We start from the raw sequence: 15,221 nt of genomic DNA, 5'->3' as shown, positions 1-15,221 counted from the left end.
AAGATGTGGAGATTATTTGTAACCATTTGAACCCCAACAACATCCCTATTTCGGGGTGAACATTCACAAAAAATCTTCATGTTCATCAGGTCCGATGACGTTTTGCTTAATAAATTCTCTGCTGGGATACAGTGTGCGCAATTCACTTCTTTCTTTTCCAATGCACACAGTGTTGTTCAGCACCTGGGAAAAAATGTGTCGGGATGTGAGTGTTTCCCTTTCGACTTTCGAAGTCAAAAAGTTTCCAGTTCAAAATATAACGCACTATCATGGCAGGGCAGTTTCTCACTGTGTGCAGAAGATAAGTTGCCAAAAAAAAAAACGTGTGACGGTTAACCCATTAAAACCGAGAACGCATCTGTGTCATTTTAGATTTTTGTGTTGGCTATTCAAAGATAGCACTAGCCCTGTAAACATGACTCTCGTATTCATACGAGAGTCATGACGCAACTTCACCCTGGTTTTTGCAGACGCTACATTTACAAATAATTATAATATATAAACATTCGCATTTCAAATATAAAGTACTCACAAAGTGTCCCACGGGTGTTAGTTCGTAGCAGCGCCAGCGATTAGAATTTTTGCATCCCGCGTTGTTTAATAAAAAGCATTTTTATCCGAGGTGTTATTTTGCCATTGGCTTTCAACTACGCGCCCCTATCGGTCAGGAGGAGGGTGGCACTCGGTGTGTTCGATATAGTTACTCTGACCGCCCTGCCAATACAGACTAATAGGCGAGTGCGCTCCCGGTGTGCAACTGTGGATTTCCCAAACGAACCCCGTTTGAAAAAAGTAGCCGGAGAGCTCGGACAAAAATGCTTTTTATTAAAGAACGCGGGACGCAGCAATTCTAATCGCTCGCGCTGCTACTAACGAACACCCGTGGGACACTTTGTGAGTACTTTATATTTGAAATCTGAATGTTTATATATACGGAAATCTTGTAAATGCAGCGACTGCAAAAAACAGGGCAAAGTTACTGCATGACTGTCATGATAATTATCATGGCAGTCATGTTCCAGGGCTAAGATAGCACAAGCTTGTACATCTGCTATTTTTGATCATTTTGGAAAAATCTTGAAAGTGTGAGAACTGCATGCTGATTTAGAAGGCATTTTGTAGAATTGGCCGCAGGTCTTAATGGGTTAAAACACGTTCACAGGGCTATGTGTTAGTCCAGCTAACCAAAGGTTCAAATGCTTCTGAAAAATAAAATGAAAAAAAGTGAGTGGAAGGATCAAAAGGTTCTAGCAGTAGTAGAGTAGAGTAGTACTGTAGTAGATGCAGTAGTAGAGTTCTAGAATGCACTTAAGTCTAGCATGGATTCAACATGAAACACAACCAGAGGGAAGAACTAAAGGGCACGGTTACACCTGTGCTTCTTACACGTCAGAAGCGTGAGCTTGCCCGTTCATTTCCATGGGAGCAAAGGGGTGGAGCTAGCGTCCTATTGTGGCGTCCAACACATCACATGTGAAGCTTGAAGTTCAACATTATTGAACTTGGACCAGACCGTCAACCAAAGATGTGCCGTTATTGATCCCACTTGGCAGCCATTTCACTTGTAGTTTTCTTTCAGTGAGCCAACCACTCTCCGACGCAAGTCAAACTAACTACACCCCAGAAAAGAAGCTTGCATTGGCTACGACACTATGAAGTTTATGACCGTGTGACCGTGCCCTAATGCAGTGGTTCTCAACCGGTGGGTCGGGACCCTCAGGGAGTCCCCAGATTTTGGTGAGTTGACAGTGAAGTGACAATTTAAGTAGCCTAACGTTTTTAATATCTTAGAAAAAATAAAGACATAAAAGCAAAGGAGAAGTCCATTACTGCATCAAAAGCAATCAACAAACTAAAATGTCAAATAATACAAGAAAAAGGCCATTATTTCGAGGCGTTGTGAGCTCTTAGATAGGCTATTTTCACAATATTTTAAATCAATAAATAAACTGAATAACTCATTGAATGCCTCATCTCCTACATTCAAGTGTTTGTCAGGGTGTGGGGGTCACCAGTTCAAATATGATTATTTGAGGGGGGTTGCGGCCTGAAAACGTTGAGAACCACTGCCCTAATGGACTTAGCTTAAGGTTGCTGGGCAGCTGGAAATGACAGGGCTGGAATAGAATGGACTGGACTGGAGCAGGCAGAGCTGAAATGCAGTCTTCTAATTCAGTTTTGCTGAATTGTTTGCAGGTCCATAATCTAACATGGTCCACAAATGACCACCGCCGTTGTAGTCTCATCCACAATATAGTCAAGTGCCTCACAATTCCTCACTCTGACTATTATACAGCTGGTGTAACACTCCAATTTACTTTTGTCCACCTAAAAATAATCTCTGTGCACCTGGCTTCTTATACTTTGCTTTTTATCCCCATAGCAAACACATTACTGTGCTATTTTCCTGCCATTCCTCAGAGTGATATCAAAAGTGGAAGCCTAGTGCTTAATGTGTATGGTTCTAGACAGTGTGTCAGAGGGTGCATTTGGGCAGTCCCTCCATGTCCATCATGTTGAGCGGTTTAAGCTCGGCAGGGACTACTTCTGCCATTTCGTGAATATCTTGGTGTACTTCTCGTCATAGTGGTTGGCCATGTTGGGGTCCCAGCCGAATGGCCAGAAGCCATAGAGGTCAATCTGTAGCATAGATTGAGTCCAAGTCCTGAATACAAACATGTCCATCGAACCGCCACCGTCCTTTACTCATGTACCTCGTAATTCCTCCACGTAGCTGGTGTGTATTTCTGTACACCTAAAGAAAGCATCCCTGCATTGAAATGCGACAGTAGTCCCCAAGTGCTGTGATGCCTCGATGCACTGCTATCACATTGAAACACTACTGTTGTTCCCTATTAGCGCTGCGAAGCCTCGATGCACTGCCGTCGCTCTGAAACACTACTGTTGTTCCTTATAACGCTGTGAAGCCTTGCTGCCAGGTTACACTGCTTTATACAATGAATGCCAATCCAACTCCATATCTATACTCACTGAGAGGTGCCCTTGTTACACAGCGAAACCCTGAGTGTTAATGTGACTCTTGAGTCAAATTTAATAATAATTTTCACGTTTTCTTTTTCCTCCCAGACCAATGTTTGAAAAACTAAACCGGTCGCAGGCTGTGTTTTCTGTGGAGTTCCACTGAAACATGCGACCTGGGTTGTCCCGGTTCGTTTAAACATTGTAGTATACTGTGTATCTCAGAACCAGAGAAGATGCAGGGAAGCAAATGCAAGCCCTGTCCAGTTTGGTCCTTGAGTGGATCCCAGGCTGACTCGATTGATCTCCCCTCTTCTCCCTATTAGTTAGAAGGACCCTAAATGGACTGGATGTTTACTTCTAGTGAGTCCTAGCTGTGCTGAAGATACTTAAAGACGGGGTGACATGGTTAATTTGGGCGTTTTATTTTGAAGTTTCAGCTTGAAACGCTGGCTCTGAAGTTTCTGAACCAATCAGAGCGTCGTATGCCCTCAGGCAATGGGACGGTAGCTATGCTAAACGCAGGACGCATGAGTGTGTTTGTTTACAAGTCAGATAGTCGGCCAGCGGTACCATATTACTGCTATGTGGCTTATTTATACCCTATAATGTTTTCAGATACATATTTTAGCGTGATAATTAAGTATAAACCGACTAATACACTGTCTGGATGTCATCTTGAATGAAAAACGGAGAAGTTTGCAATCAAAAGCACCTGTGTTTGGACGATACAGCAATGGGAATCAAAAGGGTGAGCTTCATTTTTATTGGCTTTTATTGATGTGGGCCTCGACACGTCATCACGCAGGACGTTTTCGTTTTCAGGAAGTAATTCAAATTAGATTTTTATGGACCTTTTATATAAAAATACACAACATTTTTTTACATCCATTGTTAGGTATGCCCATATGATGACCACGGATGTGGTCTAAAAGTGTGAAAAATGTGTTTTTCATTTCACTGGGTCTTTAAGCTCCAGTATCGTCATAATGTTTCTGAGCACATATCAAACTCTGCTCTTGTGTTTCTGCAGCTATGAGTTGGCACCCTCCAAAGAAAAAAGAATCCCTGTCCTCGCCATCCGCACTCTGCAACCACTTTGCACTTTTCCACTTTCCAATGTCATAGCAATAGTAGGCCATATCCATATATACTGTATATCAATGGGTTGACCTGACACGGCAGATCCTCAGCTAAACAATAGGAGAATCCATGCCTCATCACCCTGCCACATCCTCTGTTCCGCAGTTCATGGACACGTTTCAATCGGTGGCTTGGGGACCGTGAATTACGTCAACCTTGCAATTACAAGAGGCTTGCAACTTGAATCTTGAAGGCCATATTGGCCAGAAAATAAAATATAAAAAGGTAGAATCACCCCATTTTATCACACGTTTTATTTTACTCCATGGGTATGGTGGATTTACTTTCTAGAATGATGAATCACACCATTACTTTGAGAAGAGCTGCAGATAGTTTTCTAGTAGCCCTATTTATTTTGATTCAAGATTGTCCTTGTTTTTCACCGTGTTTAAAAATGTATAACACACCCACACACACACGGCCGGGCCACGTCGCCTTTGGCCGCCAATGGCCGGGTAAAATGGAATCTAGCGTGGCGGGTTCCTTCAGGAACATGTCCTTTAGCGCCCGCTCTTCTCGCTCAGGCTGCTATAGCAGCCAGTCACTTCCCTGTGATTCATTACTGTGCCGATGGAGACCTAATCCAAAAGAACAGATGAACCATGCCTGGCTTCTGCCTTCTCACTTGCATCGGAGCCAATTACAAGCACATTACTGTGTGTCTGTGTGACGGCCAAGTTGTGCTCTCAGCACTTTATTTGTCAACGTCTGGGAGAGAACCCAACGTTTCAGACAGCAGTAGTTATGATATTAACAGTTAGGGCTGTGGGCAATAGATTGATATTATACTGTACACTGCACAGCGATATCATGATACTACGGTATGAGGCTAGAAAATACCGTCTGGGATTTGGGATATTGTAATATCGCGATATGGTATGAGTGTTGTCTTTTCCTGGTTTTAAATCACTTAAGCACTATTTGTTCAAAACAATATTAATAGTAATCAAAAATAGTGCATATACCCGATCTGCACGTTTACAAGGTGTTTTATCATGATGCGTTGTGAGCAAGTAGACCTGCAATCTTTGCTATTTATGAACAGTAAAAAAAGGAAAAAAATAAATTGATCATCACAAAACAATATTGTTGTCACACTACGATATCAGCAATATTCATCGACACAATACGTTATGAATAATATTCATCGTCACAATGCGATATTATCATCACAATGCAATTATTACCATCACAATATCGATATTGAGGAGGTATTTGTTCAAAACACACGGTGACGTTTGATTAGCCCATATTAGCCCAGCCCTATCAGCAGTAAAAGAAGCGCAGCGCTTTGCAGGGGGGGTGGGGGGGGAGACCCTAGAGGGCACAGTGCGAGAGGCTGAGTTTGAGCAGTCCCTCCGTGTGCATCTTGTAGAGCAGCTTGAACTCGGCGGGGAGCTGGTGCGACTCCTGCCACTTGGTAGTGAACTTGGTGCCCTTCTTGTCGTAGTAGTGGTAGGGCAGCTCCTTGCCCGTGTTGGGGTCCCAGCCGAACGGCCAGAAGCCATACAGGTGGATCTGGTCGCACATGGAGGACGCCAGCGTGTACATCAGGATGCCGGTGCTCAGACGCTTCGGAGACAGCTGTTTGGTCTTCCAGTATCTGGCAGGGAGGGGGGGCGGGAGGGAGAGACAAATCATTATAGGATGTCAGGACAACTCAATTTTGAGCACCAAAGTCCTGACGTAACTCGCTCATCCCTTCGATTCCCCTGGTTTGCGGAAGTAATTTCTCTATGGAGAATAACATGGGGTGATCTTAATATCGTCTACTATAAGCGTTGTGGTCCAAAAATAAACAAGCTGTCTCAGCGTTATTGTCAGGGAGGTGTCTCTGTATCATTTGCAACAGTGAGTCACTCATAATATGATATGCGAAAATGTAACTAATTCAGTAGCAGTAACATTAGCGTTTTCTCTCAGTCAGTTGATTCTTCATATCCATATGAGTCAAGCGGCCGGGATGACCGGATTATTTTTCAAACACAGTTCTTATGAGGCGATCTAAAATCCCCCTATGGGGATTATAATGCGAGTACACAAACCTGTGGATTTGCGCCGTCTACCGATATTGACGTCAGACTTCGGTGCTCTATTGAATATAAAATGACCTACAAACATCCTTTTTCACCATTGTTAGAGTAGAAGAGGCAGTGTTTGTCATCTGTTTCACTTGACTTTTATGATGGTTCATACCTGATGTCATGTCATGTGTTCCAGTTGACTGGTTAATTAATCATGTTTTTAAAGAAAATGGGTGTATCACTTATTTGTTGTCTCCACCAGGCCGAAGGCATGTGGGGAGAGTATGTTTTGCACTCCGTCCGTCCGCGTGTCCGTCCGTGTGTCCGTCCGTGTGTCCGTGAACAGCTAATCTCGGCCACCGTTAACCCGGTCGATGCCATATTTTGCACACACACTCCCTGGATGCCAACCATGAACCTCTGCCCCAAACTTTCCAGAACGGCCTGTTATAGCGCCACCAGGAGGCCACTTTGTGCAAAACAAGTTTTTCAATGCCATATTTTGCACACACACTCCCTGGATGCCAACCATGAACCTCTGCCCCAAACTTTCCAGAACGGCCTGTTATAGCGCCACCAGGAGGCCGCTTTGTGCAAAACAAGTTTTTGCACAGTACACCTACAGATTTTGTCCAAACATCACGCAAATTGGTACACAGTCTCTCTAGAGCCATTCAACGAAACGGGTCTTTCAGATTTATCAGACTCCATCCTGATTGGTTAAGATTGGCTTCCAAAGTTCACAGGAGTGCTCAGTTTCAAACAAAATGCTGCAAATCATGAACACATCGCGTGATTTCCGTGAAATTGTGCACCCACATTCCCACTAGGCCGAGGACAAAATGCCACATGAACAATTTCAACTCAGCCTCAAGGTGGCGCTATAACTGGCCGAAAAGTGTTTTTACCTCTAACTGCACGGATCTGTGGATAACCTGGTGGAGACCTGTGCCCGGAAGGGCACTTTTTCTAGTTTATTATGATCTCCCTGTGATATATGAATATTGGGTCTTTCTGTCATTTCCATTGTCACATCGTGATGATCGGATGATCTTTGCATGTTTGCATCCTTGATTAATGATTGAATTACTGGTCAGCTGACACAGCCGTGACAGGTTTGTGAATCTCATTGTCTGATGAAGAGCCATGCAACGTCATGTCCACTATGGTGTAAATTGACTCCCATTCACAAGTTAAAAGATAAAGATCTCCTTCCATCCTGAGCACGAGTTACACGAGTTGTGTTTTATTTGTTTAATCGGCCATTTTTTTAATAACGTTTAAAACATACAATGTTTTCCTCAGACACTCTAGGATACGTCACATCACGTAATCGAGGCACAATGCAAAATCTATGGAGCGTAATTGCTGTTCCCCATTGTTGTTGTTGGTCAGGACCGTGGGTGCGCAATTGGGTGATTCTTCAAAGGTTAGTGAAAAACTTCAGCAGTGAAACTATTTTGAGTATTTTAAGCTTTGGAGCTTATTCTAGTGTTTCTTCCAAAAATAGGCCAACTAATAACTCATAGAAACATGATTTCTTCTCAGTCAGGGATATTTGTAACGTTAATGTACTTATGCCTACAGAAACTGTCTATAGGAAATCTCCCTCTCCCTCTCCCGCACACATGCACACGCACGCGCACGCACACGCACACGCACACGCACACGCACACGCACACGCACACGCACACGCACACGCACACGCACACGCACACGCACACGCACACGCACACGCACACGCACACGCACACGCACACACACACACACACACACACACACACACACACACACACACACACACACACACACACTTGGACACATCACTGGACACATCACTAGCAATTCTACTTAACGATTGAAACTGTAAACATAAAATGATAGTGTGCTGTTGCCGGGCAGAATTAAAACCCTATCTTAACCTTAACTAATGGCATGTCTGCTACAATAACTAACTACAAGGCCATGCTGAGAGAATGGCTTCTCCAGCCACGATAACGGCGTGTGCTTCCAGACATACTGGCTCCAGCCCCACTGCCAAGACAAAGCCTTATTTAACATTAAATGTAACACTGCCCAATATGTCACCAGTTTAATTACTCTGCCTTCAGATAACAATGCAACAGGCAACACGTCACTTTCAATGGAAGTCAGTCGGTGTCATTAACCACTTAAAAGGAGGATGGAAACCTAGGCTGATTGCACAATGTTGTTCGTTTTCAGGTTCAGGTTAAGAACTAAAGCAGGATAAAAACATGGCAGGCTACATAACACTTATCGTACACTGTGATGTACTGTAAGCCGGTGGTTCACTAAACTTTCCCAAGTCAAGGATCCCCAAATTCGTATGTATTTGTCTGCGGAACCCCATCTGAAATTATTAAACATATTGGAAGACTTTCTTTTGGCAAATACAGTAGTAGAGCTTGGTTAAAAGTGCTTACGCTGACTTTGATGATATATTACGTTGCTGGGGACCCCCCTGGAACCCCCTCAAGGACCCCTGAGGGTCCCTGCCAGACCTCACTCGAGAGCCAGTGATGTAAGCATTAGCAACAGCTGCAGCTAATAAAAATTAACAACGGGGCGTGCTATGGCCCTGAAACACTGAAAGCATCAAACGCACAGTGTTTACAGCGGCTGTAGCCACACTGGAGGCGTCAAGTGGGTCAGTGACGCTCACGTCCAATGACGCTTTCACTGTGTCAGGGGCCAGGCCCCTTAGATTCATAGACAGATTCATAAATAGGCAGAAAGTGGTACTACAAATTTGAGGTATTAGTATGTCGGACCAAAGATATGCACCCCCTTTTGCCAACCCCACCTAGGGTATAGGCGCTGATGACGCAGAGGAGAGAACACGCCCGCAACGTCCCCGGTAGGAACGCAACTCGGACCTTTTAGCTGTGAGGCGACTGCCTGTGCCACCGTGACCTATGAAGTCGTTTCATAAAGAAAGGTGGGGGAAGCCAGTTCAAGCCACTCAAATGTACACACAGTAAAATCCTCAGTGTCTTCTTATCCCTTTAAAATGTAGAATTTAAATAGCAGAAATCTCACAACGAGCCTTGCGTCGCTCGTAGTGCGCGGCGACGGAAAGGTAATAGTATAAACGAAGCGTTAGTGAGGAAAAGCCTTCCAAACTGGCCTGAACAAAAGCCACTCTGGGACGTCCTTAAGGTTTTCTATCCACCCTGAGCTGCTTACAACCCGGTAATGCTTCCCAGAGCAGGTAGATATAATGGGATTGGTCCAGATTACTGTACCACCTGTCTATTCACAATGCCACAATGTTAAACCACTAGGCATAAATCCCTCTTTACACACACAGACACACACATGAGGACAAACGTGCACACGTTTCAGTTACCCACACTGCACTGAGACAGCCACACGCATGCACACGCACACACACACACGCAGTCACGCACACACACACTCCATTACAACTCTGTGCCATACCTTTCATAAAATAGCCCTTTCTCTATAAGCCGGCTTTGGGGTCTAAATCCTCTGTACCGTACTGGTCTCTACCCCATGGCTCAGTACAATACAGCCACATGGTACACATGGGGTTATCCCCAAAACCGGGGCTCTGGCACTACTGCTGCTGACACGCACGCGCACACGCACACACACACACACACACACACACACACACACACACACACACACACACACACCTTGTGAGGACATGAAGATTTTCGGATTTCGTGACTGCCATTTTTGCAACGTTTTGCCATGTTTAAACCCTAATCCCAAAGCAGAAAATTGATGCCCTAGATCGGCTATTTTTTGATGCACAACACTGTGTGCCAAGTATTAGTCAGACATAACTTCAATCTCCACCCCCATTCTTATTCGCTAACAAGTTCATTCATACTAACGTCTAATTTCTGTTTGGGGGTCTCGAGCTAAAAGGTTTGGGAACCACTGCTGTATACTGTATGTGTTGATGATGTTTTATTGGAGCGTAAAGCTGCTGGCCTGGATTAACACCGTGTGCTGCCCTGGGGTGACCACGCTAGTGCACCCACCCCCCCACCGCCCGCCCACTACACACGTTAAAGAAAAAGAGAAATTTACTATGGCTATAAAGGCTGTAGATTTACATGAGCCCCCAACAGCTAAAAGGGTAGGCACAAATGCAGTAGTACACTATGACATCATGGATGGGATAGGCATGGCCCTACTGATGCCATACTGGACCCGTACACGCCGCCGCTCAAACCTCCACGCATCTCACATCCATCCCAGTGTGACACGTCGTGCTTAAATATCATTATTCACGCTTAAATAGTTTTATTCAAAATCATAAATGGTCTGTGTGTGGGGACTACACGTGCAAAACCATTACATGGTATTTATGCACACGGGGCATGCATGGGTCCAATGAAACTAGTGATTCTCAAACTTTTTCATTTCAAGGACCCCCGGTTTACTGTGTGCGTTACTGCGTTATAGGCCATGGACCCCCATAACTCTTGAGTGTACAGATGAATCCAAAAGGACCAGTACAGGGTACTTTTTCCCTTTCATTTTGAAAGAAAGTCCAGCTGAAGTCCATGTCATGTCTGTCTATCAGTCCCACCTGGTCCACACAACACCACTGACCGGAAACTTGAAACCGAAATTAAAAAGTACCAGAAGGTTTTTTTTAATGTTTTCATTTACATTTTGAGGCCTCAACAAAGCCTCAAAAAGCCTCCTATGTCCAGCTTTCGGTGTGTGTGCTAACACAAACTTTGTCCTACACAAACTTTACATCCCATTGACAATTTTGACGTAACACAAAACACTGCGTAACACAAACATTGAAGACAAAGGTGGGGACGCAAATTCTGATTGGCATTGGAATGAGATGATTTATGATGACGTACGATGATAAGATCGTCCCTCACTTCACACAGGTGATTTATTTAAACTTGACTGAGGGGGCTAGATGGTGTGTCTCTTGTTATAATTTAGTTTTTTTTTTTTTAAACTTGAAAATATTTATTAAAAAAAAGAAAAGGAAACCACCTAACTTTTTTAGGGCCGCCAGCCCCAGTCCTATGTCCTATGTCCTAACCCCAGTCCTATGTCCTATGTCCTAACCACAGTCCTATGTCCTATGTCCTAACCCCAGTCCTATGTCCTATGTCCTAACCCCAGTCCTATGTCCTATGTCCTATGTCCTAACCCCAGTCCTATGTCCTATGTCCTAACCCCAGTCTTATGTCCTATGTCCTAACCCCAGTCCTATGTCCTATGTCCTATGTCCTAACCCCAGTCCTATGTCCTATGTCCTAACCCCAGTCCTATGTCCTATGTCCTATGTCCTAACCCCAGTCCTATGTCCTATGTCCTAACCCCAGTCCTATGTCCTATGTCCTAACCCCAGTCCTATGTCCTAACCCCAGTCCTATGTCCTATGTCCTAACCCGAGTCCTATGTCCTATGTCCTAACCCCAGTCCTATGTCCTATGTCCTATGTCCTAACCCCAGTCCTATGTCCTATGTCCTAGCCCCAGTCCTATGTCCTATGTCCTAACCCCAGTCCTATGTCCTATGTCCTATGTCCTAACCCCAGTCCTATGTCCTATGTCCTAACCCCAGTCCTATGTCCTATGTCCTAACCCCAGTCCTATGTCCTATGTCCTATGTCCTAACCCCAGTCCTATGTCCTATGTCCTAACCCCAGTCATATGTCCTATGTCCTAGCCCCAGTCCTATGTCCTATGTCCTAACCCCAGTCCTATGTCCTATGTCCTAACCCCAGTCCTATGTCCTAACCCCAGTCCTATGTCCTATGTCCTAACCCCAGTCCTATGTCCTATGTCCTAACCCCAGTCCTATGTCCTATGTCCTAACCCCAGTCCTATGTCCTATGTCCTAACCCCAGTCCTATGTCCTATGTCCTATGTCCTAACCCCAGTTCTATGTCCTATGTCCTATGTCCTAACCCCAGTCCTATGTCCTATGTCCTATGTCCTAGCCCCAGTCCTATGTCCTATGTCCTAGCCCCAGTCCTATGTCCTATGTCCTAACCCCAGTCCTATGTCCTATGTCCTAGCCCCAGCCCTATGTCCTATGTCCTAACCCCAGTCCTATGTCCTATGTCCTAGCCCCAGTCCTATGTCCTATGTCCTAACCCCAGTCCTATGTCCTATGTCCTAACCCCAGTCCTATGTCCTATGTCCTAACCCCAGTCCTATGTCCTATGTCCTAACCCCAGTCCTATGTCCTATGTCCTAGCCCCAGCCCCAGTCCTATGTCCTATGTCCTAACCACAGTCCTATGTCCTATGTCCTAGCCCCAGCCCCAGTCCTATGTCCAGCTTTGAGGGTTTGTGTAAACACAAACATTGAAGACAAAAGTGAGGACGCAAATTGTGATTGGCCAGAATGGAATGATGTATGATGACGTCACGTGTGATGATGACGTTTAACTGTCAAGCTGTCATTGATGTCACAGACTGTCCAAAGTGAATCTCTGAACTGCATTCCTTTATTTAGCATTGATACACTGAAGTCCTCGCTGCCACACCTTTTGATCCAAACACAGAGGGAAATCCCTTCATACTACAATATGCAACTGTGCCAAACGTGCAAGATCCAAACAGAAGCACAGAGCTCAGACTACACTGTGATTGAATTTCACTAACATGGAATCTACAGCCCTGCTCAGGCTTGCACTGAGGACTACCTGCACTGGGATCTGAGCCCTGAACAGATCCGGCTGAAGTCTGATGAGGTCATTGCCAAGCACAAGAATGTGTGGGATGCCATGGGCTCCCTGGACCTGGACGGTGTTACCTTCAACAAAACCGTGAAGGCCCTGGCTGACATGGAAACTGAGTGCGATTCCCAGAGCGGGTTCTTGAACTTCCTACGGAGCGTTTCTCCCAGTAAGGAGGTGAGGACCGCCAGCTGGGATGCAAATAAGATGCAAGAAGAGTTTATAGACGTGAGCACGAGAAAGGATGTCTACCAGAGGATTCTTGCTCTGGCGATGAAGGTGGACGAAGACAGTCTTACTGCAGAGGATAAGAGATACATACATATGCGGCTTGGGGAGAGCATACAAGACATACAAGACAAGATGAAATTCTGTAGTAAGTATATAAATAATCTACGTAGTCATATCACAAAGACTGGGACGTACGAGGGTAGTCCCGGTGGCTTATGGATCGAAGCTCTGGGGATGAAGGTGGATGCAAGAAGTCTTACAGAGGTATACATGGAGACATGCATGCAGGAAAACATCACCCATAGGAATGGATTGCATCTCCCAAAAGATAAACTAAACAAGCTACATGACATTGAGAAGAAGTTAATAAATGAATGCAATTTAGCCAACAAGGAGGTGTTGAAGCTACGTGCTCAGAAGAGAACTTTGCTGGGTTTCAAAACCAAAGCTGACTTTTCCCTGAGGAGCAACATGGTGCGGTCTGCCAACAAGGTCTCCATCTTCCTGGACGAGCTGACCCATAAGCTGAAGACACTGGGAGATGAGGAGAGTCCAAAGGCCAAGCGTACATGCCAGTTGAAGAAGTATTTTCCCTTGGAGGTTGTGACCCATGGTCTGCTGGACATCTTCCAGGACCTGCTGGGTCTGTCGTTCAGCCTGGTGCACGGCGCCCCCGTATGGCATCCTGATGTCACTCTGTACTGCGTCACTGACCGCTCCTGTGGGCAGATCATCGGACAGTTCTACCTCGACCTGCTCACCAGAAAGGGAAAGAACATGGACAGGTATGTCAGTGGATATTGCGTCTTGCTGCAGCCCGGCTGTCTGCTGTCTGATGGGAGTAGACAGAAGGCTGTTGCTGCCTTAGTCACCAAATTCTATAAACCCATAGCCAACCCCTTCCTCCTGACGCATCAAGAAGTGACCACATTCTTCCATGAGTTTGGTCACGTCATGCACCTCCTCTGTGCTCAGGTTGACTACGCTGCATTCAACGCATTCCACATGGAGAAGGACTTTATAGAAGCTCCGTCCCAGATGTTGGAAAACTGGGTTTGGGAGAAGGAACCACTACAGAGAATTTCTAAACACTACAAGACGGGAGCTCCAATTCCTGACAACCTGCTGGACAAACTCATCAAGTCTCATCCCGCAATCGCCCGTAGGAAATTCCTGGCTAAGATAGAAGAAGCTAAATTGGACCAACGTCTTCACATCCATCAGTACGTATGGTATGACTACCTGTGGAGTGAGGTGTTGGCCATGGACATGTTCTACAGCCGTTTCAAACGGGAAGGCATCATGAACCAGGTGGGTTTGGACTACAGAAATTGCATCCTGAAGCCTGGTGGTTCTAAGAATGCCAAGGAAATGCTGAGGAACTTCTTGGGTCGAGAACCCAATCAGGATGCGTTCCTCCAGAGCAAAGGACTACAAGTTTCAACGTGTTCAGATCGGAGGTCCCGTTCCAGATGCTGGAGAAAGGACTAACGGTTTCAACATCAACATTCAACAAAAGAAAGACATGTCCCCCCACCCCCCAGGGTCCACATGTTCAAATCACCAATTGTTAAGGCAACAGTTTCAGTTGTGGTCTGACATCAGTGCAATTTACATTTGTGACATCCATCCGCCATCCACCTGATGATTTGAATACAGCCCCCACCAAAAACAACAATACAGGGCACCCGCTGGCCTAGTGGTCCAGGCGCATGCCACATATAGGCTCTGGCCTGACAGCACGTCACGTCACGTGTTCAAGACAAGTCCCATTCATAATAATAATAATAATAATAATAATACAACTTTATTTGTATAGCACCTTTCATGACATGAAATGCAGCTCAAAGTGCTTTACAGAACAATGGAGAATAAAAAAGAAAAGCAAGGCCGAGGACATGAATAACAAAAAATAAAAGATCAATTAAAAGCAATGTTGTAGAAGTGGGTCTTGAGCTGTGTTTTAAAAATGTCTACAGAGGCTGCCTGACGAAGGTACAGTGGGAGCTTGTTCCATGCCGACGCCCCGTAGAAGCAAAAAGCTGCTTCCCGTAATTTTTTGTTGCCATTCACGATACATGGTTGACGATACGATACAATGATTTGTAATCGATATAGTAACTA

At 45.1% G+C, this 15,221-nt stretch overlaps 2 protein-coding genes across 5 annotated transcripts in view; one reads left to right on the top strand and one right to left on the bottom strand.

Annotated features, from left to right (window-relative positions):
• Positions 1-887: 887 nt before the first annotated feature.
• The window catches only part of st8sia3 (ST8 alpha-N-acetyl-neuraminide alpha-2,8-sialyltransferase 3), a 35,835-nt gene continuing 21,501 nt past the window's right edge, over positions 888-15,221 (bottom strand). For 3 of the 4 annotated variants that reach the window (XM_083793188.1, XM_083793187.1, XM_083793189.1), the window contains one exon: positions 888-5,725. In XM_083793188.1, the coding sequence (XP_083649314.1) occupies positions 5,440-5,725 (286 nt within the window). In that variant the 3' untranslated portion in view covers positions 888-5,439. The remainder of the gene's footprint in view (positions 5,726-15,221) is intronic. The other variant, XR_014570922.1, reaches the window with a different exon arrangement.
• LOC310879612 (thimet oligopeptidase-like) lies at positions 9,684-14,588 on the top strand (the record flags this gene model as incomplete). Its single annotated transcript, XM_083794383.1, has 2 exons — positions 9,684-9,709; positions 12,806-14,588. 2 exons carry the CDS (start codon positions 9,684-9,686, stop codon positions 14,586-14,588), a joined length of 1,809 nt encoding a protein of 602 aa, XP_083650509.1.

This window comes from Protomyctophum parallelum, assembly GCF_964188405.1.
Source record: "Protomyctophum parallelum genome assembly, chromosome: 21".
NCBI lineage: Eukaryota > Metazoa > Chordata > Actinopteri > Myctophiformes > Myctophidae > Protomyctophum > Protomyctophum parallelum.
Note: the sequence above shows the minus strand (reverse complement) of the source record. Positions and strands in the feature narration are given on the sequence as shown.